At 44.2% G+C, this 26,176-nt stretch overlaps 1 protein-coding gene across 1 annotated transcript in view; it reads right to left on the reverse strand.

Moving 5' to 3' along the window:
* LOC148033724 (beta-adaptin-like protein C) overlaps nucleotides 1–25,940 on the reverse strand; it is a 49,998-nt gene extending 24,058 nt beyond the window's left edge. The window contains exons 1-8 of the mRNA XM_087681703.1: nucleotides 25,694–25,940; nucleotides 15,726–15,844; nucleotides 14,583–14,780; nucleotides 8,992–9,105; nucleotides 8,636–8,886; nucleotides 8,246–8,381; nucleotides 7,973–8,152; nucleotides 7,762–7,854 (exon numbers count right to left, since the gene is read on the reverse strand). Of these exons, the coding sequence (XP_087537829.1) occupies nucleotides 7,762–7,854; nucleotides 7,973–8,152; nucleotides 8,246–8,381; nucleotides 8,636–8,886; nucleotides 8,992–9,105; nucleotides 14,583–14,780; nucleotides 15,726–15,812 (1,059 nt within the window). The 5' untranslated portion in view covers nucleotides 15,813–15,844; nucleotides 25,694–25,940. The remainder of the gene's footprint in view (nucleotides 1–7,761; nucleotides 7,855–7,972; nucleotides 8,153–8,245; nucleotides 8,382–8,635; nucleotides 8,887–8,991; nucleotides 9,106–14,582; nucleotides 14,781–15,725; nucleotides 15,845–25,693) is intronic.
* Nucleotides 25,941–26,176: the final 236 nt, after the last annotated feature.

Here is a 26,176-nt window from a genome sequence, read left to right on the forward strand (position 1 = left end):
GTTTGCAGTTCCCAGCAGGGACAGGTGAGGGTGGTAACCTCACCAAGCAAGTGTCTGAAACAGCACTAAATCAGAACTGATTCTGGACTGTTCAGAGGTTATTTCAAAGCCCAATTGATGTCAGAATCAAGGGGCACTTGGCCCAGATGATGCAGGACAGTGCAGGCATCAATATAAGCTGAAAACAGGTTTCAAAACAGGTCTGAACCAGTAATTACAGTGGGCTGAACAGTATAGGGAACAGTAAGAGTTGTAAACAGGTTTCAGAGCAGGTCTCAACCAGTAATTACAGCAGGCTGAAATGGTCAATTCTGCACTCCAACCAGAAGATTCAGACTTGGGCAGAGTTTCCCCTCCCGGTCAACTTGATTTGGGTCAGTAATTGTCCATTGTACTTTCTCTTTTTCAAAATAAAGAAATACCACAAGGGGCGCCTAACTTAGGGGCCAACAGGGTGTATGTGTTGCAACAGGAGCATTCTAGCTTCCTGTATGTCTTCTTGATTCTGTGTCTTTAAGTTCAGGTAAAGTGGGCGACTGTTAAATTGGGTGAAAGCATTTATATATTTTGGTTGTACACTACCGCCCTTCCCAGTGAACAGGCCAGTTTCAGTGACCACTTGGACTCCCTTGGTAAGATAGCCATCGCCTTTGTAGTCTTGGTAAGCCATTGTGTAACCGTTGTGCACCCTTTGTCCGATGCCCTATTTGCTTTGGGGTGGAACGTCTTAAGGTAAAATATATATAAAACCAAAAACACTCACAATTCAGATTGGGCTTGTTGTCTTGCTCAATTTTTGGGCCTGAGAGAAGGTGTTCAACTAAAATAAGCATAACATACTGAACTTCTTAAGCAATCCCAAAAATGCTTAATTAATTAAATCCCTGAAATGGTGTGCAGTTCAAGAGAGTTTTAAAACGATGCATGTTATGAGGTCTCAAAACTTTCTTTAAATAGGCCGGCTATCCTCCATTCAACCTCAATCTCGTTTTTGTAAGTTTCAAGAGTTGTATCTCTATTGCCACACTCCATACACGAAGAACATCGCGGTCAGAGCATTTCAAGATCCATTAGGAGTACAACACGCTCTCTCGCTCTCCAACTCTACCTGAATCCTCAAGACACAGAGTTCAAGGTACAGTTTTCATTCTTGCACGGTATATTTGCCGCATGAGCATTGTATATTCAGCATTCATTCATTCATTCAAATCCACTATGTTCATTGTCTCCGTGCTACCCTAACCCTAATTGTATTCTTCTAAGTCTATACTTTATCCTACTCTCAATTGCCCTAACCCCAACATGCCCCTACTATGTTCAATCGAAGTCACTCAATCTCCCTAGGATGTAACAAATGTTGTAGACACCTAACACCAACATGCCCCTACTATGTTCAATCGAAGTCACTCAATCTCCCTAGGCTGTGACCAATGTTGCAGGCACCTATCCTTGATGTCCAAGTGTTAAGCTTAAAAAGGAGCATTTCACATTAAGTCTTAATTAGCTTGTCTAAATAGGCCCAAAACTCAAACTCTAATGCTAAAAGGAGTTTCTATGACCCATAACCATGTTAGATATGCTCAATGCCCCACCCTCATAAGGTGGGGCCAATGATCCATGGTGCTCAAAGCTGTAAGGCCCCCATTATGGGGAGAAGCCAAATGTGAGCCCGGATATTGGTTGAGTCCTGACTTGTATATCACATGAGGTCTATGTGACCGGATGGCAAAAAGGTGACCATTGTGAGTCTAATCTTTGGGTTAGACTAAGTAGTTGAGCTCCTAACAACTCGTGGCACATTGCATCGAGTTGCGGGGTAAGGGAGTTAAAAGGGGCCCCTATTTTGGGGTCCGGGGGATGCGGAAGCGGCCCTTGGCTGGGAGGCCCCAAGGGGGCCTGTTGGTCGATGAGGTGGCACCATTTTAGATGGAAAGACTTGCGAGTTCTAATGGGTGGTGTGTTACATGGAGCTAGTCATTGTGAAACAAGGGCCCTCATGTTCTTCGTGATGCAATCTAGGATACTGGTGTAGAAATTCAACAAAATAGAGAGAGAGAGAGAGAGAGAGAGAGAGAGAGAGAGTGTGTGTGTGTGTGTGTGTGGTGTTGTTCAGCGTATGCAAAGAACAAAGAGGAAATAATCATCGTATTAATCTTGAGCTAGAAGAAGCTTAGGTGTTCTTAATTATTGGCAGCAATCTTGATGATCATGTTGTGGCTATGAAGAAGCTAGTGAGCTAGTGAGTAGTAATCAGAGCAGTCCAGCCACAGCAATCAAATAGATACTAGTGATGGTCTAATCTAAGAAGGTGGCTTGCTTTTTGGAAAAACATAAAAAGAATGAAAGATTTTTAAACTTTCAAATGCATAAACATAGTGCAAAAGCTTTAAGCTTTTTGAGAACACATAAACGTATGAAGTTAAGGAAAAACTATTTAAGGAGGAAGAGTTAAGAACTAGGGGCCCCCATACCTCAGAGCGGTCTGCTGTGGGCTCCAGTACCTGATGGATAGGTAGCGCCTCCAAGCCGACCACTGCGCAGGACCTTGCCTCGATGATGAAAATCGTGTCCTACATCCCAGCCTCATACAGCAGGTGCCGTTCTTGGCTGACCGCCTGCCAACAAAAAGCTCCCCATGAAATATATCCAAGGCTGGGTGCTATACGGCAAAGGATGCGGCATGCTCCTCTCCACACGAGCTGTGCCTCCTCACATGACCAAAGGCAGTGCTTGGGGGTTTCCAGAGGTTGCTGTGTGCAGCGCTTACAACCTCCCTCATGCATCTGGGGAAGCCAACTTCCCACCGCCAAGCCTCCATGTGCCACTAGCCATAAGAAGTACGATACCCTCCTCGACCTCCAGCTATCCCATAGGCGGCGCCGAAAGGTCTGTTGGAACGGCTCCGTGATGCTATGCTCCGCCTAGTGCCTGCTACGTGACGACGCCCAATCCATGTCCTCCCGCATCAGTACATGTCTGCCAATCCTGGCAGTGTATTCCAAGAACCTCGGTGGCTTCTTGGCAACTGCCGTGGCCGGCCATAGCTACTCTCTTGGATCCCACTCCAGCTCATCGAGTGGTCTGCCCTCCCAGATCCAAAGGTGCCACTCCTTGAGCTCCTTCCAGAGAACATAGGGGTCCAGTCGCCATGTCTTCCCCTGAAGGCCCACCACCCGAATCCTCCTCCACGAAAGGGCAACTAATCCCTCATCTTGCTGCCCTCTGTCAAGGGCCAGACACCCCCCTCCTGAACAGTGAAGAAAAGTCCCTTGCGGGGCGCCGCCCACTCTACGTACCACCTGTAGGGGAATGCCTGTTGGTGAGAGCCTAGCTGCCCATACCTCCTCCGGCTCTATCGGCACTCGTCTCGAGGGAGCAAGCCACTCCAGAGGTATTGCTACGTCTATCTCCCTTCGCCTCAACTCCACTTCTCTCTGGTAGCCTGATACTCGCTACAACACCTCCTCGTTCGCCATCCTGTGCACCTCCTGCCATGTCTTGATGGTACGAGCCGTGCCGGCCTTCCAACCAACCCACTGGATGCGGGGGCACTCGCCAATCTGTGCCCCTTCCCGATCCTTGACCTGGGGGTTCCAGATCACCGGCTAATGATCTATCTCCTCTTGGCAACATGGGAGGCTCTGGATTAGGGCCTTACGGAGGCCCTGCCATACGCGGAATAAGCTGTGTAGAAAGGGTGACCTGGGGGGGAGGGGATCTGGGCTGATGTGAAGATCCATCTCAGGGACGGCCTCCACTCACCGCCAAACCTCGATCTACAATCTTGAAGACCCTCCTGTAGTAGGACCTTCCAGGTCCGCCCTCCCGAGGCGAGGCCGCGTACAACTAGCTTGCCCAAGAGGGCCATACTCTCAAACTCTAAGTCTATGATCCCAAGCTCTCCCTCTGACCGATGCCATATAATGGTCACCCATGCCACCTTGGCCCGCGAATCCCTGGAGCCGTCGAACCCGGACCAAAGGAAGTTCCGCACAAGGCGGTGAAGCTGCACTACGCAGGACGAGGAGAAACGCCTACACGAGGCGATGTATCAGGCCATTGCTAGGAGGACCTGGTTAACCACCAAGGCTTGGCCGGCTAGTGAGAGACGAGTCGTGCTCCAATAGATCAGCTTCCTCCAAATAGAATCAAGGACTGGAAGAAACTGCTAGGCGGAAGTGATGTCAAGTCCCACCTGGAATCCTAAGTACCGGACGGTCTGCCCTCTGCTCACCCATTTAAATCCAAGGTGGACGCCCCACTCTGTGCTACAGTCAAGGTCTGTGAGAAAACCAACCAACTTTCACCAGTTGATTTTCGCTCCTACTACTTAACAGAACACCTCAAGGGCTAGCCTCACTCTCTCCAACATCAGCTCATTGTCCTCTATGTAGAGTGATGTATTGTCTGCATACTCCGAGTCTAGCAACTCTGTCTCCTCTCTCACTGGAAGTCGAAGGCCGCGTAAACCGCTCACACGGGACCTGATAAAGTGAGGCATCGCCTCTACAAAGAGTAGGAACAAGTAAGGGGCTAGGGGGCAGCCCTACCGGACCGATCTCTCTAGCCAAAACTCCTCCCTATACCTACCACCTATGAGAACCCTGCTCGTGGCCGATCTGTAAAGTACAGAGACCTCGTAAATTCAAGCCTGTTAGAAACCCAACCTCGCCATGGTGCCCTCTAGGAAATCCCAATCCACCCTGTCATAAGCTTTCTCAAAATCCAAGAGAAGTATGGCTAGTCTCTACCCATTGTGCTGAGCCCACTGTGTCGCCTCAAAGAATATAAATACATTGTCCAGGATGCTCCTATCCTGGACAAAGCATGTCTGTGTGTCATGGATGATGTCTAGCAACACGAGGCATAGTCGCCTACCAATCATCTTTGCCAATGCCTTATAGGCCACTGACAACAAGGTGATCAGTCTCCACTGGAAAAGCTTCAATCGATCTCCCGCCCGGGAGTACCTTTCCTACCCGCTGGGCCTGGGTGGGCGTAAGCTTATGCTCCTGTAGAAGTAGGATGTCAATCCGTCCGGCAAGGCCAGGCTACAGCTCTTGCCGAACAATCAACTTCCTAGAACCACGTGCCCCACTGTAGTGGAGACTGTTCACATTCCATGAAGCAAGGTGTAAACTCATGGGAAAACCTGTGACTGACCGAATAGGCATTTATTCGGTGTGGAGCCTGCTAATGTGGAGGAGAAACTATGAGGCATGCAAGTGCGTTTTGCTGCAGGTCTGGATGGAGAACTCCAATCCCCCATTGTAACCCTCAGCCAAACCATAGGGGTGATAGATACTCTAAGTGGTACTATCAATGCGTCAATCAACCATGCTGAGAGTCGAGACTCTGTGCACTGGTAAAGACGGGCGCTGTGCCAAGGGCCACTCGATCACATCCCGCGGAGCTTTGCACTATGGAAGGGCTCGAAAAATTATGCTCAAGTGTGGAACCTCAGCACCAGCCCACCAGTTAATATCCATCATGCAGCCGGGCCACTGATGCGCGAACAGTGCTAGTCCTTCATCTCCCATCCACTAGGAGATGTGGTCCTCCACATGACTCTTTAACTCCTCTATCTGTGTCGTTGTCCAAACCCCTTAGTGGGAGGACAGAAAGAAGAAGGCGTAGTTTGGTCCATCCAGTGGTGCTAGTAGATGGACCTTGCCTCTCCTTGACTTGCGAACCACGAAGATCCCCACCTCTAGAGGTAGTGGAAACTCTCTGCGCTCTACAACTCTCAGGTAGAACCATGGGCCACAGCGGAAGAACTCCTATGGCAACAACTGTGCCTGTCTCGAAAAAATGTGAATGGCAGTAGGGACAGATGAGCTAGCGGCTGTATGGGAGAGGGAGAACTGCTGGTGCGAGGAGGATGTAGACGTGTGGGGCTCATCATCTCCTATGAGAGAGGGGAGTTGGTTCTGGGGGAGGATCACCAGAATCGGGGGTGGATCGAGAGGGGAGAGTGCTCGACCAGGGAGGTAGTTGGAGGGGGAAAAGATCGAGGGATGGGTGGAGGTGCATGGCGGGTTTTGGGGGGGGGGGGGGGGCATGGGAGGGTGGGTACGGGGGGTGTGGGCTCTCCGGTGAGGTAGTCTGTGGCGTGGGTGGTGGACTTGGGAGGCTGCGGCCTTGCCGAGTGGAGTGGGCAGGGGAGGACTGCGGAGTCGCTCGCCCTCCTGCTCCCTACTGACAAGGCTGTGTCAATGGAGCCGCCTTAGCTCCGAAGCGTGTACAGTCAACTGCTTGATGCCCAAAGTCATGGCAACGCAAGCACTACCCTGGTTGCCCGGTCACAATGCCATACTGCCTAAAACAGTAACCTCCAGCCTCTTATCTCCAGGAACTTGGGTATACTCTGTCTTTCACGGCCACCCGTACCTTGGGGACTCCTACAACTGTCATAGCATCCGCAAAGGAGGCAAGGAGAACTGTGCCAAAGAGCCGACCAAGGTCCTCCACTAAGTGGCAGTACTCTACCGCGAGTTTGAGAAAAAGTAAAGTGACAAGGTGTCGGAGAAAAATGTTGTGGAGCCCAAATGACTCCACTGTAAAGCCGTTGTACCAGGGGACCATGTGAATGACCCCCTTCGTGAAGGCATAGGGCGATCTCTCCACTAACTCCCGAGCTGCGGTTGCCGAGGTGAGAGGAATCATGAAGATCCCATGGCCCATGAGGACAGCCTCCACAATCTGCGCTGTGCCAATGCACAGCGTGGAGTGGAGCCAGTCCCGAAGCTAGGCCCTAGCTGGAAAGTGACCTACTACCTGGCCGAAAATCGTTGTTTCTTTAAGCTCCAGCTCAGTGGCACAGAAGGCCAAGAGCTATTTCTCAGAGAGCAAGGTGTTTGACTGGGGGGGGACTCGCAGAGTGCACCAGCGTCTGACCAGAGGTTTCCATTGTGCTTTCCTATTGAGAACCTACCAAACACACTGCTGTATTGCCGGAGGGGCAGGAGTTGTTACAAATGGAGCAACCAGGGGGAGGGTTTGGGGGGTTGGATTCTGTTTTTTATTAATGCCGGTAGAGGTGCCGGGCACCACGGATGACGGCATGTAGGCAGGGTGGCCGCAAGGTGGTGGGGGGGGGGGGGGGGGGGGGGGGGTGGGCGCAGCGGCACGTTGGTTGGTAACCGTCGACGGATCTTATGCATAATGCAGGTAGTCCATGTCTAATAGAATATTGGCTAAAAACAGTGTCAATCTTAGACAAGCATGAAGTGAAGTACACATCGAGGCCGAGAAAGGAGATAGTGATGATGGTGCCAGCTGCACATATGGGTGACATAGGATGTACTAGTAAGAGTTTTGGCTTAATTCTAACACCTAGGGCATGTGAAATAGTTCATGTTTAGGGTTGACTGGACATGTGTATCCCAACAGGAGGTAATATTAATGAATTGGTAGCCTTTGCTTTCAATATGTCCAGCTCTAGTTTATTATACTTATTTGGTAGGCAACTCAAAATGGCCTATTTTTATATATCAAAATACAACTAGTCTGCAAGCCTCAACTCTAGAGGCTAGCCTCTAGCCTGCTTTCCACAGATTGTACTTGCATGCTCAACCAAGTACTGCACCTTCAAGGCAGGAATGCCTCCCCCCTCCCTCAAGATGTATGATCTCAAAAAGCCTGCAGCCAGTTCACATTCATTGACATCCACACCTTCAACTTTATCCACAGTTGCATGAAAAAACTTCTCATTCGCATTACCTTTGAAGAACAGGAAAAGAATAGAAGGGAAAAATATACCTGATCAATATTGCGGTCTGAGGCAAGCTTTATCATTATCTCTAGCTTCTCCATTTTCACATAAATGGGATCATTGTATTTGCAAAAGAACACCTTCAAAAAATCTTAAACTTAGGCCCAGCCAAATACAGATCAACAAATAACAAAACTCAAGCCACCTGCAGCAAAGCAGTTTTATGTGGAAATACATGTTTGAGTATATGACATTTACCTTAATCTCATGGGCAAGAATATTGGGGCGTCGCTGGACGATAAGATTAATGTTGCGCAAAGCTACATATTGAATTTCAGGTTCTGCAGAAATAAGAGTAACTAACGGGGGAGCCATCTTCTTGCAAAGGTTTCGTGTGACATCAGCACTGGTGATCAGCTCCATTTGTTGCAGAATCACCTAAAATTGAGTAGGCACTATTATAACTCAAATGGTTACTGAGTAGGTAGCAGCACTGAAAGATTCCCTGATCAAAGGACACATAATGCTTACTTTGACTGCCGAAAGCACCACCGCACAGTTTGCATGCTGCAATCGAGGCGTAACCCGCTCCACAATATTTTCTGCATCACGAGCATCCTTTGCTTTGTATCTTGATAAAGCATCCAGAATAAAGACTTGCCCCCACCTAAAAAATGGAACATAATAAGTTTATTATAAGCCACTGCATAAACTTTGTTGCTTTGTGAGCAGCTGGAATGTTCCTAACTATGTGGGACTTTTTTGCATGTGTATGGCTGGGCTGTTTGAGGTCTTGCAATGTCATGTTGTCAAGTGTATACAAAAGATCTATGAGCAAGCCAGTGGGTTGCCAGACAGACAGGTATCTAAATAGTCAAGACTAAAAACTTTGAAGGCACATAAAAAGTACAGCACACATACTCAGTGCACTCATTAAGTGCTGCTAGAAGCTTGAAAAGAGTGTGACTTGTAATCTCAAATATAAGTTTACTGCTGCTCTCTTGTATTTCTGCTAAGGCTGCAACAGCATTTGCAACGACCATTGGGTTGCTATCTGAAATTAGATCCTTTAATGTCTCCAAAAATCCTCGATCCTCCACAAGCTCTGCATTGATGTCATAAAGTTTTGCAACACAAATTGCAGCCGTTTTCCGGACATAGGGATCATCATCCTGAATCCAGAAAATACCTGTTAGGCAAGACAAAAGTGACTGCAGATGTCCATCGCTCACTAGAATATCCATTCAAAATCAATGAGAAAAAAAGTTGTGCACCACCTTCAAGCACCTTTGAAGTGGATCACAAAGGTATTCTGTAATTTTATCCACTCTGATACAACCCATTGTTCGAACAGCCAATGCACGAATCAAGGGATTTGGATCTTGAGAATCCTGTAAGATGATAGAGGACATGATCAACTAATAAGAATGCAAATTTTAAAGAGAGTAAAGAATTTTAATTTGAACCACTACCCACCAATGCATCCGACATTTACTACAAAAGCTACCATCAAAAAAAAATTCTTTGGGTAAGGCTCAATTTAGAGGAAGAATTAGTCATAGTCCATATGTTAGAAATCAGTGAAAACCACATATCTATACAGGTACCTTCAGGCCATTTACAAGATCCACCATGTGAAACGGTGTATAGTCCTTAGAACTGGGTATCTTACTGAACTGTAAATTGCTTGCCAGGTAACAGCTATACAGATAACTTTGTAAAGAGGTGATGTTTGACACCACCCTGCATGTCAACAACAGGTCCAACCATAATATGGGGACTCAGACAACTGAAGTCCCACCCCACCCCAATGGTAGTATTTACCTTCTATTTTCTGAAAAATAAACTATATTCTCAGATAAACATTTTGTTCTCTTCTAACTGCACACTCCAATGTTGCAATAGGTGGACCTATGTACAATGTTGGGCCTGTCTTTATATGCCTTCACATGACAGTCTATAATGACAATGCTACTCATATAACTGACAAATCAATGACATTTTAATGAAGTGTCTTCATGTACAACTTACATGAGGAAGCTCCCTCGGCTTGTACAGAATGATGCCCCACCTTGTGAGCATAGTCTCAGTGAAAGGATCACCACCCAGAACCATCTAGTAAAGGTACCAAACTACCGTCCATTCTGAACAATTAAATATTTCCACATAATTATCTGTATTTACCTATATAATTCTCCAACATGCTAGCTGCTTTTTGTAGCCAGCAGGAGAGGTTTGGTTCTTTTTGTGTCCTTTAACTTGTTTGCTTGATCAAGTTCCCATAAGTAAGCAGAACATTTAACTCTAACCTGATATCATTGTCTTTTAAGAAACTCTTAGTACATCAAGCAGAAGTTCTTATACATGCCCGATTCCTTCTTGATTGCAATATTACTGCATTTCTTCTCAGCCCTACCTCTTTCTTTCATTTCATTTTTCTGGCATGCTGCATTAATCCGTTGATCTCTCAAACACTTGTAAAGCTCAAAGATCCAACATGGCTGGTGGCGTCAGAAATAGAATCAAGGAATATTTTAAATAGACGCATAAACAATACCTTGTCCTGCACCAGAACCTCATACATACTCATAACTGTAAATGAGTGAGCACACAGAGCTCTTCTAAAGTTCAGTGCAATACACAGCTCAATATGAAAAATGCTTTGCGTGTGCCTTCTCATACATTCTGATATCTACAAATGTAGTTAGCATATCGATCTTCCAAAATGCAATGAGAAATGCTTTGATGCTCCTGTTGTGCATCCTCCATCGTTTTAGACTGAATAGTTGCACTAATGCTCCTCTCTTAAGAATGCACCTATAGGTGATAGTGGACTCCTGCAACGAAGCTAGAACAGCCTCATGTTCAGGTGAAACTATTGGAGGCAGAACTAAGTGACCCAGAGGATTTAAAGTGGGCACGAAAGTGATAGATGTTTGGGGCCCATGGAAACACATGAACTGCCCGAATAACCTGCCACATGGCACTGTCGTTTGTAAATTGTAATGGCCTTGTACTGAACAGCAGTCATCTCATTTATATTTAGCTATTATGTGACTTGCTAGACATGCATTTTGCTGACAAGATCAACCCCAGTTCAGCGATATTTTTCTTTTGACTATTTGATCTACAATGCCAGTGAAACCCTAAGCCTGCATCCATACATGTGCTTGATGAAACCGGTCTATGGCTCACATAAAGCGATAGTCCCTTCAATTAATACCTGGTCTTTTCAAATACACACACAAACAGAGACTTCACTCCCTTGCTTAACACCGAGTTGGCAAGGGACAATACAGCATATCCAAAACAACATCCCAAGTAGGAAAACACTTTCTGTGACCATAACTCAATAATTCAAGTGCCGAGTTGCAATCTGCAGAACTCTTTATTTACTATTTTTCACCTATTTCTTGACTTGTTCTCAGCCTTATTCCATTCCAGATCTGTTCCATACCAGTTGGACTACAAACCGTTTAACCTTGGCATCATTCCAACATTAAAACAGACCAACAAACAGCACTAAATCAGAGCTGAAAACCCTGTTCTTGTGTGGCGTGGTCAACACTTTCTTTAGTTCTTGCATTGGAGGAGCGATCAGCTGCTCCTGAACCTGAACAGTGAGGCTCTTGCCTCAACAGAAGAGAAAAAAACACAGAACTGTACATTCGATTGAATTAGCCCATCATGCAGAGCATTTCCAATGAGAATAGAGAGAGGGTTGACCAAAGGGAGCAAGCTCTACCTCCATACATGAGTCAGAGATGAAGAAATACCCTCCACAACTGATTTACTTGCAACAATCTGCCCTCAGCCCACGCTCAGATCTGCCCCTCCTGCCTTCAACGTTTTTTTTTTTAATGTTGCTCTCTTTTTTTTCGTAAATTTAATGCTGCTCTCTCTCTCTCTCTCTTTTTTCGTAAATCTCTCTCTCTCTCTCTCTCTCTCTCTCTCTCTCTCTCTCTCTCTCTCTCTCTCGGGAATTTGTGCCCAAATTGTGACACATGGCATACATATAACAATTTTTCCTATTTAAACCTTCCAGTCTAAATTTCTCCATGATCAATGCAAAATTTGACCTCGGCATACACTAGAGAATAAATCCTCTTGCAAAAACGAAGATAATAACACGAACAGATTCAAAGGTCCAAAAATAGTAACTCCCTAAATTTTAGGGATGATGACCCCTGCATTCCTCAAGTTGTTCTAAGCAACTTTAATCGTTGCAACCACATCAAAAAGTGTAATTTGGCTCAGTTACAGTGACTTTTATTCCGTGGGCATTCTCACATATGCATCTTTTATCTTGGCCAAGCTCATTGTCCTGCACAATCTCCAGTGGCTAAGCACACAAACCCAACCCACTAGCATTCTATTCTTTAGTGCCCATTCAATCCAGTCCCAAGACTCAAACAAACCATTAGTCCAATTTGTCCCAATGATTGCCTCTTCTGGCCATGCAAAGATCCCAGCTTAATCCAAAAGAACTCTAGGAAAAAAAAGCAACAGCAACTAAAGAGAAGAAAATAAAATATTTTTATAAATAAATAAGGAAAGCAACTACAAAAAGTATCACCACCTGGTGACACTTGAACTATAAGGTCTGTGTTTAAACAGCCTTTAGACTGTTTCATGCACATTTTGCATTCACTTGGTTTTAGGATATTGACAATATGCATTCATTCATCAACACATGGTCCATGCATTTTGTAGGTCTCAAAGAAAGTTGAGGGTTTCAATGAACCATGTACTTTACCTCACCCATTGTATGTTTCATTCAATGATGGGCATGACAATGCTCCATTAAGCTTCTTTCATTAGTCCATACAGGATAGCTATGCAGCCTTGGGAGAGCCATCTGATATGTTTTGGTAGTGTTTGGACCACATCTCCAATTGCTTATCCAAAAGAAGGGCACATGTTAGAGATTGAAAAAGGGAATGTATACACAATAATAGCAAGCAGGTTGATGGTCCACACATAGTGTTGTTGTACTAGGATTGTGGACTTCATAATGGTTAAGTTTCATTGTTTCCATTGGGCTAGTGTGATGGACTTCAACTCCAATGTCCAAGATGGGTCAATGGTAGCCTTGGATTATACGTAGTCTCCAAGATCGCATTTGTTTGTATCTTATGTTTCTTATACATGTTTTACACAAGGGGACACTTGCAACTCAAGCTCTACTACCATAATAGTAAAGTGGAGGTAACATAAACAAAGAAATGGAGGCAAAACTATTTTTCTCTCATTCTTCTTCTAAGTAGATGGCCAAAGACTACATGAAAATAAAGTTTTTCAACTCCAAGTGAATGCAAACAGAAGTAGATAGGGCCAGCTGTATAGTGATGTTGGTATGCCACAACTTGCTTATTGTCTTCCTCTCTTTGGCACATAGGTGGAGCATTACTTTGTCGACATCTAAATCTATGGTCCGACTTACCAAGGCGCATCCAACTAAGCACATACTACTAGCGTGTCCATGGTGCATCTTGTTTTTATCTTCTTCATTGGTGATATTGTGGTCACTAGTGCATTTACTTACCTGAGTTTTAGGCTCCCCCAAGTTAAACACTCCAACACTTGTACTTGGCCCATCTCATCATGGATACCTTGAGAATGACAATTATTGCTCTTGTTCATCAATAAGAGGCTACCATGGTTGCTTCCCTTTTCACTATGTCATGCTTGACACTAGTGGATTCCAATCCATATATATTGTATTATTGCATTTATGCTTTCATGGTGATATTTGCCTCTATGCTCATTGATATCGTTCCTTCGCTTACACGATGCAGCATTCAACAAGAGGGGAGAATGATATATGAGAATTAAAATGCAGGTACTACAGCCCTACATAGCTGCCCCATTTGGTATCTGTAACTAGGTCACAATTGTTGTGCTAAGAAATGCACTTAGCAACTGCTGTTCAGGTGCCTCTCATGTATTGCTATAAATGGCTTTCTTTCTACCACACTTTTGCAGAAAGCATTCTGGAGGAGCAGATGAAAACAACCATGCCAAGTCTGTTAGTAAGGATAGCACCTTCTTGCAAAATGTATCCTGTAGGTGCTACACATTTAAGTAAGCACACTTTAAAATGCAAGTTTCCCACAGTAAACCGTCCTCAAAATGTGGATTTGCTATCACCTCATATCATCAAGTCAGCATCATGTTCTTCTCCTTCACTTGGATGAGACACAATTTACAAAACTGATTTGCCATGGAGTTGAGGTGACACTGAAAGATGAGCAAGCAGCTACAACAAATCTCCTGTCAATGTGAAGCGCCAGAGTCCAAACCAGCTTCTTTTGATGTTGCAAACACTGCTGCAGCTATCATCATATTAAGAAAAAGCAGACCTGCAGCTGACCTAACCTTCTGAATCCTTCCACACAGAAAATGTATAATCCACAGTTTCAATTTGATGTTGCAAACATGTTGCAGCTAGCATCTTATTAACAAAAAGGCAGAGGTGCAGGCTTCAGCTGATCTAGCCTGCAAATCCAATCATAAAGAGTATGCTATGCTGAAAATCTGCTTGCTATATCTGCAGTCAGATACCAAATGTGCACTCACTAAATTTTCCAATACAGAAAATGCATGATCAGCAAATGATTACACGGAAGAAGAAAAGTACAAGAGAGAGAGAAATCATGGAATGATAAAAGTAGGGATTTTCAGACATAAAACCCCACAATGGCAATTTGCTACAAGAAACTCATTGACAGTGCTACAGGCATAGATGGGTTCATGTCGTGCCTGTTCAAAGAAATGTCTCTTTCATTGAAAAAAATGAAGTTGACACTACTTGAGTGCTACAACCAACAGCATAACTTTGAGTGGCCAGATTTATGAATATTCTAACCTTTACAAATGTGTTCACTGCAAGAATGGCCAGATCTGGCTGACTCTTTGCATAATTAATAAGATAAAGATACACCAATTTCTTCAGCTCTAGATTCTCTGTTTGCATGCAGTTAACCACATCCGTAAACAGCATAGACACATCTTTGCCAACAGTCATTGCAGCTATCACCTTCTTGACTGCATCTTTCTTTTTATCCTGCAACCACCAGACAATTTAGTGATTGCTACTAAAGCGATTAGAAAATTAACTGGTTTTAGCTCACTTTCTCAATGCATGAATAACACTGTTAGTAGATGGATCCAAGCACAAAAAGAAAAGACAACCAAGAAAAAAGCAATATCAGAAAACATAAATTAACAACATAGATAAGACCTACAACATACAACTTCTTCCAGACGTTTCTTAGTTTATCATATTAGCTATACCTATCTGCATACACTGACCAGTTTCACAATGGCTTCACTTATTCAAAATGTCAGATTGTACAATTTCAATCTAGTAATGGCTTGCAGTATTTATTGAAGGTAGGAACTATTTAGCAAACTTCAACCAGCCTTGACATTCAAGGTTTTATATCACATAATACATCTGCTACACAGATAATTTGATCCATTTCTCTTGAACAGCTGACTATAGACCTCAGCATTGCTATGAGCCAAAGAATAATAGTGCAATATACAATCATAAGACATACTCTGCAGTCGAGGTGGGATATGAATTTTCACATTTCAAATAAAGCTATCCTCAAGTAAGTCACATGCATCCTTATCAGTAAAATCTTCAAAACCTATCTCACAGTAGCCTTCCAAGACTGCTAACACACAGGTATCCATGGCAATGAGCTTCTCCTTCCTGTCATACACTGTTCTATTGGCTCACTCCTAAAATCATAAAAATCTTGCACTTAACAGGAATAGTGTAGGACGGTGATTTTCCAAAAAGTGTACAAGGCTTATGCTGTCAAAGCATTTACACAACTTCTAACTAGCCTGAAAGCCACAAACCACACAAATGCAAGACTATTCAGACTAAGAAAGCATGAGATACATATCATAAAACATTTACAGAACTTGCACAGTCAAGTACATCTACAGAGTCAAGGAATTCTCATTAAACCATTTTACCACAATAATTGTTTACCTTATATTGCGAGTTAAGCTCCTCCTTAAGCTCTGGAATCTCCCCCTTCTTAGTTGTGGAGAAATATTTTGAATCATGGCCACTCATGATGTCTCACTTTAATTGCAACTATGAAATCCCTGTCAAATTTTTAAAAAAGATCTTAGCAAACAGACGACTGTATGTAATACCTGCATTATATTAAAGCACTACATCACTTAACACACAGCATATGTTTTCAAAGCACCCAAAACTTTTCACTTGTAAACAACATGTTCTGTTAGTCTAAAAATCAACAAACATAGAGAGCTGGTTTTGTCAAACCAAGATAGATATTAGATAGACTAAGAGTGCAAACTAAAACTTACATAACGTTAGTGATGGGAAACTGAACATATGAAATATTCTCACTCAAATGATAGGAAACAAATCAAAAAAACCATCCCCCTTTAGATCACATGTTTTGATGGTCTAAAAATCAAGAAACATAGAGAGCTCATTTTGTCAAAACCAAGATAGATATTGGATAGAATAAGAGTGCAAAAAGAAACTTATATAAAGATAGCGGTGGAGAAGTGAACATGTGAAATATTCTTAACCACCAGTTAAACGATAGCAAACAAATCAAAAAGACTATCCCCTTTAGACCACATGATTTCCTTAAATATACATATTTAGGTACAAGGCACCAGGCTTTTCAGCCTGCATGAATGATGACAAGCATTTCTAGACTGCAGATTTCAGAGTTTCCTCACTGGGATATCAGCTCTGGCTTGAAATTACTCCCAAGAATTTTTTTTGCTAAAGCACCACAAACCTCTCACAAACTAGTGGGACATGTAACCAAAGCACTGCCAGTATCCAGGTATGCAACACTCAGTTCCCCAAGCTCTGATGATGCACACCACCTACCAGCGGGAAAAACCATGCATCAATGGTCAACCTATTCTGAGTTATTGTATAAAATACAGCAGGAATCTCTTTAAGCATTGTTCAGCCTTGCACAAAAATATTTGACTAGGTTGTGTGAACATATGCTAGGGTTTGCATAGAGGAAACATAAAGTACAACCACAACTAAAACACACAGACTCAAACAATGGCGTGCAAAACTCAAACCAAGATGCTCAAGGGCAGAGCTGTCCAACAGCAAGTGGCTCTCATGGGAGCGGGCTGAGGGAGATGTTGATGTGTATCGTCCACCGGAGACAGATCTAAAGTGCAATAACCACCAATCGGAGCAAAGGCTGATGAAGAAAAGTGCTGAAAACACAAAAACGACCTGCTGTAATGGATGGAAGCTAAGCACCGGCAGCAATGGGAGGCTAGGCGACAGCTATAAACCACATAGCAGCAATCGCTTGTGGCTGGACAGCTAGTGGAAGAGGGCTGATAGTTGAAACCTACAAGACAAGAATGGGCTGAATGGTGGGCAGCCTATCTATAGACGTGGAACAATCCTCCCAAATAGGGTTTTGCATGTGGAACACATAAACTCTCTGGAACCGCTCCCCGTTTGATGAAACTTTTGGTAATTTACTATTTTGGGGTTGTTTTTGGAGAGCCAATCAGTGGATAATGAATTTTTAGCTCAACACCCCCTCTCAGGATAAAAACCGGAACCAATAAGAGACTAGAAGAAAAGCTCAAGCCCATTTTTACCCCCAAGACATCCTGCCCCAATGCAACCACGCCATTAAACAAAGAGTGCATGTCAACTACCCAATGGCCTACCAAGACTACAAAGGTGACAGTTATCTTACCAAGGGAGTCCAAGTAGTCATCCCAAAGAGGTCAAGGCATCAGACCAAGGGTGCTAGTCAACTGCCCAATGGCCTACCAAGTCTTGCAATGGTGGATGGAACCACAATGAACTTTTCATTTTTTTCCCCCTTTTTTTTATAAAAATAGATATGGTTTGCAGCCTTTCAAGTAATTGTGCCTCATGGGGAGAACGAAAAGGGACAGTTAGAACCAACATATCACAAAACAAACAAGCTAACTCAACCACTGGAGGATGTTGATAGCGAGGGAAAGGCTAATGAGGAGTAAGATGGCGGTAAGGTAGTAAAGAACTACCAATGGAGGTAGCTCATGATCCAAGTGTGCTTTGCACAATGAGATGCATAGAGTAGTGTACTACATGATGAGAATGCTCATGCAAGAGGTGCCACTTAGGGAGTGTGCCTCTCTCGTGGAAAATCAATTCACTTACCCAAGCGCTTTTTACAAAGATTATGAAACCATACAATGCAAAGGAGAAGATACAACAAGGGGAAAAGCCGATGTCGAAGACAAGCGCCAAAACTTGTGGAATACCATGAAGGACAAGAATCCCCTCTCAACCCTGAAGGTCCATGCCAAAGAAGAAAGAGGAGCTTGATGTCAATTTTCGTGCGGTGCTAGAACCATGAAGATGAAGAGTGGAATGAAGCACCTCAATTTGAAAACCAAGGTAGAAGTCACCGCCATGATGGCATCAAGAGAGATGTTGTACAATCCACCTCGAGAGGTGGAGCCTCCATCCTAGTCATAGAGCAAATCTCCCAGGAAAATGCAACCACGAAAGGAACAATGCACAACCCATGTCTCTAGGCCGAGAAGAACCGATGCAAACCTGCATGTTAACCCTACACTAACACTACACTCAATTGAGATGAAGAAGATGAGTTGCAAGTCTTCCCGAATAACGTATGTCCTCCATGATCAGAGAAGTGGCCAACCTCACCAATCAATCTGGATGGAGTAGTAAAGTTGGTAGGAGGGGTGTCATACACTAGTACTCTTCAAACTCCTCCTCTATCAAGAGACTGAAATCTGGAATAGGAGAGGAAAAAGAGGGTGAAGGTGAAGGTGGAGTGTTGTCTTCCTCACCGAGAGTGAGGGTGAAAGTGAAGTTGAAGTCAGCAATGCAAGTGGGTGTATCGAAGGTGAAAGAGGCACTTGATGACAAGCAAGATGCTATCCAGCTCATAGAGGTGCTCCTAGGTACAAACACAACAAGAATAGATGTCTATCTACCTGTATTTCTGGTTGTCCAGCCTGTCTGGTGCCACCCAAATCAAAAATCCTGCCGTCTAATTAAAGATAATGGCCTGTCCACCCAAAATGCAGATCCGAAAAGGCTGCCTACACTAAAATGAGGCAGCAAATGGACCCATTTTCAAGAAAAGTGATGAGATGGTATAGGCTCATACCATAACAAAGAGACAATAGGGTTTGCAAGGAGAAACACGGAGTGTACAGCAAACATTGAGCGAAGAAAACTTACAAGAAGAGAGGAGAATGATGAATGTGGGTGAATGTATGTGTGTAGAATGAAGGGATCGATGCCCTATTTATGGGCACAAACGGTCTCAAGTGGCACCGGAAAATGTGGGCACCCAATCCTTTTGGGTTCGTAAGAGTGAAACCACAATGAATTAATGCAAAGAAATGCAATTAATAAATGGATTTCTCAACACCCCCTCTTAGATCCTAAAAGCAGCCATAGGGGAGAGAGAGAGAGAGAGAGAGAGAGAGAGAGAGAGAGATCCACCTTGTAATCCCAAATTTCCACCTATAAGGTGACTTGTAGTGAAGAACAATAGACATGATGAGCTAATAGTACCCAAAACTCAACCTTGAGAGAGAAGCCACAAGCTCCATGACTCCATGTTGGAAGAAATACAAAGGCCTAGCCACCAAGTCATGGCTATTTAAATAGGACTCGGCTACCCTAACCCCGTATTGCCCTTAGTGCATTCGCACAAAGTCACTTCATGACCACTATAACCAATGCTATTAACCGCCGTCCAGATGTCCAAGAATGTACCAAAACCTGTAGATCCTGGGTATCAATGGGTGAGATGGCATGGAGATATCAACCACTCGAAGAAGATAAAGGGTATATCAAGAACCGCACAATGAGTAGGGACTCTTCTGAAGCTGAACAAATGGAATCCCCCTCTAAAGGCAAAGAAAGATGATCCCCCTTTGAATCCCCCTCGAAGAGAGAGAGAGAGAGAACCGAGAAACTCTTGGATCATGGCCTCCAGAGTGTCTAATGATGAAGGAAATGCTACCAATGGTACCAAAGAAGGTATCCACCACACCAATGGAACAAAAGCTACACATCTCCCAAGGTGGCCTCTTGAACCTGAGTAGAAGAGGAAGTAGAGAGGTGTCACACAAAAACTCCTCAATACCCGCATCAAAGTTGGTGTCCGTGGAGCCATACAAGGGAGGAGGGGAAATAGCTAGCTCCTGTGGAGCCACAAGTGGGCAATCTCTCAATGGAGCAAATTGCTAAGCTAAAGGAGTAGAAGAAGTCAAACAACCATTGTCTATCAAAGGTACAAACTGTTGAGGAGATAGTACCAAACAACCACTATCTCTCATTGGAGTGGATTGTAGAACCGCAGGCCGTGAAAGCCACTAGACCAAAAAATGGGTGGAGAAAACCTCCATAACAAATTGCACTGGTCTCCAAGAGGACTTGTCACCTCGTGGTGTTGCAAGATTATTTAGCACATGTGATGCACATGGCAATTATTCCACAGTGTGGAACCTAGAACCCCGAGATAGCAGTTGGTGCGAAAGGTAAAAATTCTAAGAAGTTATAACCGACAAGTACTAGGTGGTACCCGTTGTCAGATTTTAGCCTAGACCAATTTATTGGCCACTAATGTCAGTGGTGACATTAGAGAAGTAGATGCCCCCACTGAAGTCGAAGAAGAAGTAGATGCCCCCACTGGGGGCAAAGAAATAACATCCTCCTCTGAATCCCCCTCTAAAGCAGAGAGGAAATCCAAAAACTCATGGATCACAGACTCCGAAATGTCTGATGACAAAGAAAGTGCCATCGATTGTGCCGAAGAAGGTATCTGGGGTGCCAAAGAGCTCCTAGAGGTAGCCTCTCAACCCTGAGTAGGCGAGGGTGAAAGGTGGTGCTCAAACTGAGCAATGAGAGGGCAATACTCGTCTCTCAATGGAGCGGACTGGGTAGGCGAAGAAGAGGAAGGAGTCGAGCAGCCACTGTCTCTTTAAGGAGCGGACTGACGAGGAGACGGTATCAAACAATCACTATCTCTTGATGGAGTGGACTGCAGAATCGCAAGTCGTGGAAGCCACTGTATCCGAAAATAGGTAGGAGAAGACTACTGCTAGCATTGCAATGATCTCTAGAAGGTCGTAAAGCCAATCGATCCTCCATGTGCTAGAAGGGACTTAGTGCGCGTCGAATGCGTCTTATTGCCATGAGCATAGTACTCTGATAGCCGATGCAGAACGATATTTGTAACCCACAAAGAAGAGGTGGCACAAGGAGTGCCTGGTGGAAGACGCATATACTCCGAGGGGGTAGGGAGCAAGGGTCAATGTTGACAATCTTCGGTGGGATGTCCGATGATGCCACAATAGGAGCACCCAATAGTCTGGACATCTGTTGGTAAAAGAAGCCATGGATACCAGTATGCCTTGCTGAAGAAGGAAGAGGTCAATCACCATGAACCACGACCAATGTCCGCCTCAAGGGGTGTGAGGGCAGTGTGAAGCATGAACCACAATGTCCGCCTCAAGGGATGTGAGGGCAGTGTGAAGCACGAACCGCAATGTCTGCCTCAAGGGGTGGAAGGGTAGTGGAAGGGCTGGAAGTGAGCTGCCAGTGGGAGAAGGATGTGACTAACAGTAAGCGACTGCAACCAGTAGAAAAACGCAAGTAAGGAGAGAAAATGACTAAAAACGCAGGCACGATAGCTTGCAAGAGAGAGAAAGACTAAAAACGTAGACAGCAAGTGAGAAAGACAAAACGCAGGCAGGACAGCTAGCAAGAGAGAGAAATACTAAAAAAGCAAGCATGACAACCTGCAGGAGGGAGAAAGACTAAAAGCGTAGGCAACAAGACTGTGATGATGTGGCAGGCTGTACGACAGCAAGTCTGCACAGGAACAGCAGTCGCCTGACTAAAAACAGCTCCAAACTGCGTAAAGAGGGCTGAAAATGAGACACCAACTGATGGAAACAGCAATGGACAGCTTCAGCTGAGATGTCCTCCGCGAACAAGGTGTGGGCAGCAAGCTGAAACGCCTGAAATCTACAAAAACGAGGTGTTGATGCAACAAAAGAAGAAGGGAAATGGATGCCGAATCCGCCACCGGTCTTTGTCTTCATTGGAGTGGAGGATCTTCGCTGCTAGGCGAGCAGATCTAGCTCTGATACCATGTCAAAAGATGACGTACTAGCGAGACAGTAGGGTTGGCGAGAGGAACACGGAGTGAACTCCGCAAACATGGAGAAAAGAAGAGAAGAAAGAAAAAACTCTAATGAATGGAATGATGAAGTTCTGAATCATGGAGTGAATGTGATACAAGGGAATAAGAGTACCATAGCACAAGGAAGATGAAGACAGCCACAAACCACGAACCGCAATGTCCTCCTGAAGGGATGTGAGGGTAGTGGAGAGGCTAGAGAGAAGAGGTGACGAACTGAATGAATGAGAGTGGCCTATAAATAGGCACAGTCAGTCTAGGATGGCACTCCTTTTTGGGGCTACAAACCCTAAACGCAAAAACACAAACTGCGGGTGAAGGGTGAAGGGTTTCTCTACATGCTCCTCTTTATAAACTTCAACATTCACACAACTCTAATACCGTGTGAGAGTGAATAGCAAAAACGAAAGGAAAAATAAACACGAAGGAGAATGAGACTAATCAGAAGACAAGGAACAAACTGACTGCAATGGCTAGAAGATACAAGACTGCAATAGTCAGCCCCAACACATAGCACTGAGCATCAATGTGGGTGCCAAATGATAGCAAGGGGATGAAAGAGAATGAGGAGTGCTAGATGAATAATAACACTGATGCGATTAATGGATGAGAGACAAGCAGCCTATAAATAGACAAATTGGAGCCGCTAGTGGTAATCAAGTGGCCAAACACACAATGTGGGCACCTAGGACAGCCTCCAAAGCCCAAAAAGAAATGCACTAATATACCCTCCAAGCTCCATCTAAAGTGCCTAAGGCACATAAAATGATAGAAAAGATAATGCCAGAGCTCCTAATGTCCTTGACTAACTCAAATTGAGACTCACAAGCAAGAGATGATGATACAAGACACACACTTGCTAATAGAATCATGTATATTTGAGTTTTACAATGACAAGAGGTCGCACCAAGAGCTACTCCAATTTCTGGATACCTTGGATACTAGTTTTTGCACACAGAGAGCTAGGTGCACCAAGAGTTCACTTACAACTCCAATTTCTATATACCCTAGATACCATTTTCTGTAGAAGACGGCTCATGTATATAGAACTACAATATAGGATGAATTGTTTAGTATGGACCCATATAGTTCCTTGAATGAGATCATGACAAGATTGGGAGAAGTTTTTCATGCATCATCAACACACGCCTTCCCTCATACTATGGCTTCTTTTATCCCGCCACAAAGTATTGTCCCACAAATCAAGTTGGTATGATGATGAATGTTGTGAGACATCGACAAAATCAAAGCGTGATATAGCTATTGGAGATACTACACATAGGCACGCTCCATTGATCCTTCAATGCCTAGTGCGAAGAAAGAAATGAGATTCAACTAAATTGGAGACAAAGATATGCCAACTGTTTTTGCAGTAAGACAACAAGAGGCCATGGGAGATGTTTTCAAGACAAGTAGCCAAGCACCACAATCACAGCACTATAGGCATTGTATAACTATGCAAGGAACCTATATGATATAGAAGGCCAACCCCCTATATCTCCCCTGAAGGGGCCCTGTCCATTTTGCAATTCGTACTTTACTATGGGGATGGTAATAGAGGTGATTTGTAGATTACAGCATGGAAAGACACAAGATCAACCTAGCTGAAAAACATTTTATACACGCATGTGAAACTCTTGCTCCTTTGTCCAAGCATATTTTTAATCAAGCCATGTGTGAGGGCTTTCCAACAAGTTGGACGAAGCATCCCATTATGTCACTCCTTAAGAGTGAGGACCCTATGGTATTAGAGAACTATAGGAATTGGCTAGCTGTGAGACATGCTGTGGATACAAATGTAAGGATATGCACAGTATGCCAAAAGATCAAGTTTGACCAACAAAAGGTTCAAGGTTTGACACATCCTTTACCTAGTCCCAATAGAGCATGGGAGCACAAAGCAATAGATTTTAACTTTGAACTTTCTAGGATAACAACCAACAAGGAATGATGACATTCAAACTATAATTTGCTAGTTCGCTAAGAAAGCCCATTTCGTTCCCATGCCTAAGAAGATTGAAGCGGATCACATAGCAAAGTTCTTCATGCAAAACATCTTTAAGTATCATGGCAGCCTCACTCTATCATCAATGACAAAGTTCCAAGCATGATTAGCTAAGAGATTTAAGCATCCAGATGATCAAGCGTAGCACAAGATAAACATCCACATGGTGTCACGTGCTATAAGGAGGTGTATCTTAAACTATATATATCATGTGGTCTATGTCACAAACCATCTCATTCCCTCAAGTCCCTCACCACTTGGGATGTAAAAAAGTCAAAGCCTCACCTACATAGGAACTAATGCACCTTAAGGCCCCTCATTTGCAAACTACAAATGAAGAACATGGATCTCCTTCTTGTATTTGTGTCCTTTGTCTTTTCAATCTTTAAAATATTGTGAACATTTTTCTTTGGCTTTGCTTGTTTAACTACAAAAAGCTCAAATAAGGTAGCAATTTTGCATCACTAATGTCTAATCTACTACAAAAGTCGTGAAACCTACTTTGGATTCTTGCAATTTGCTTATAGAGAATAAGCTATATGTGTGTGATAGAGTCAATACGTGGTAGCTTGTACCTCTAGCCTCAATAATGTAAAAATTTACAAACTCATTTTCACCAAATGCAATTCATTCCTAGTTGATTACTAAAAGACTTTTTGTCAATGTATTTTTTCTGAGATCCCCAAACCTTAGCAAAAGACAATCTTGTTTAGAGAAGTAGATTTAGAATGTTGTAAGCCATTGCAAAAGCTTTTGGTTGTGCATGTGTTGGTAGCTCTCCAAAGTTTGATAATAAGCCTTTGACTATTCCAAATGCTCAAATTCAGTCCCATCTTAAAGGTGACATTCCAACTACTCTTTCAACCTTTATATGGACTAAACACTGCTGAAAACTGCACCATGGTGGCAATTAATGCTAGAAACTGCTGCATTGGGGCCTAAAATGGTTGCATTTTTGCTCTACATAGCAATGCCAAAAACAACTCTACTGTTACTCTAAGGCATGGTCTATTGCCCTAAGATGTACTACACCACCTCTCTGTTAGTTAAGAACAGTGTCAAGGGGTGAACTGTTGCTTTCAATACACTCGCGGATGCCACACTATAGTACTCCTTGCCAGCCACGTAAGGAAGGTAAATACGCATGCCTTGGACAGTACTGCATAGACCTGGATGTTGAAGACCACCAGTGATGGAAATTTCTTTATGTTTAGCTGGTCCATCCATTGGAATCCAACTGGAAAGCCCAGATAATCATATGGCTACAGATGTCATAATGCACCTGCCAGATTGGTGTGGATGAATCCGAGTTTCGCAGCACCAAGTGGGGAAGACTGGATAAATCATCGGTTAGAACTCACGCAGTAACCTTGCACCGTGCTTGTCATGACCTTGGAAAAAATGTTGCGGAACGCGCGATATGATTGAAATACGCCTTCATTGACGATTTTCCACGCTTGTCCAGATTGTCGGATACAACTCAACGCGTCCTTGTGCCACAGATGCGTCTTGGATCGAATCAATGTGCCATTCCTCGTTAGGTAACACGAGTTCCATTTCTTGGAAGCTTCTTTTTGATTTACATGTCTGAATGCAGAGCGCTATACTGTGACCAGAGGGAAATATTACGCGGATCTGACGTAGCAGAATGGAGGCATGTCCAAGCGTACCGAGAGACACCGGCGCCACTGGCATCGTTATAGAACAGGAGGAAGAAAGAGAGATCCCGTAAAATACCTGAAGCTTCGAAGGATGCGCAAGGCACAGGGCAGGCGCAATGACGCAGATCGGCTGGCAGAGGGCGAAGACAGCCCGGTACAACGCTCGAGTCGGCCCCGTCGTCAAACGCCAGAGACAGACAGTCGGAAGAGAGGGGAGGAGAGGAGAAGCAGCGCTGCGTCTTTTGTATATCTGCCTTCAGACCACGATGCACTTGGGAGGCCTCTTAAGTCATACGGTGAGACCGATGCACACCCAAAGTTCCGGACAGTTTCCCCGCATATGAACGCTCCCCATCATCGCCCCCGCCCCCCCCGGTCACACCAGGAGCGAGTCTCCGTCCCCTTTGGTCACACGCTCACAGCTCAAGAAACGGAGCATGGGTTGGCATGGCAATAACATGGCAACCATTCATTGGATTCCACCTTTGAAGTTTGAAGGTCGAGGAGAAAAGGGGCATGAGTTGGCATGGCAATGATATGGCAACCATTCGTTGGATTC

This window comes from Lygodium microphyllum, chromosome 7 (genome assembly GCF_053477565.2).
Source record: "Lygodium microphyllum isolate KBCC chromosome 7, Lygodium_microphyllum_v1.1.10, whole genome shotgun sequence".
NCBI lineage: Eukaryota > Viridiplantae > Streptophyta > Polypodiopsida > Schizaeales > Lygodiaceae > Lygodium > Lygodium microphyllum.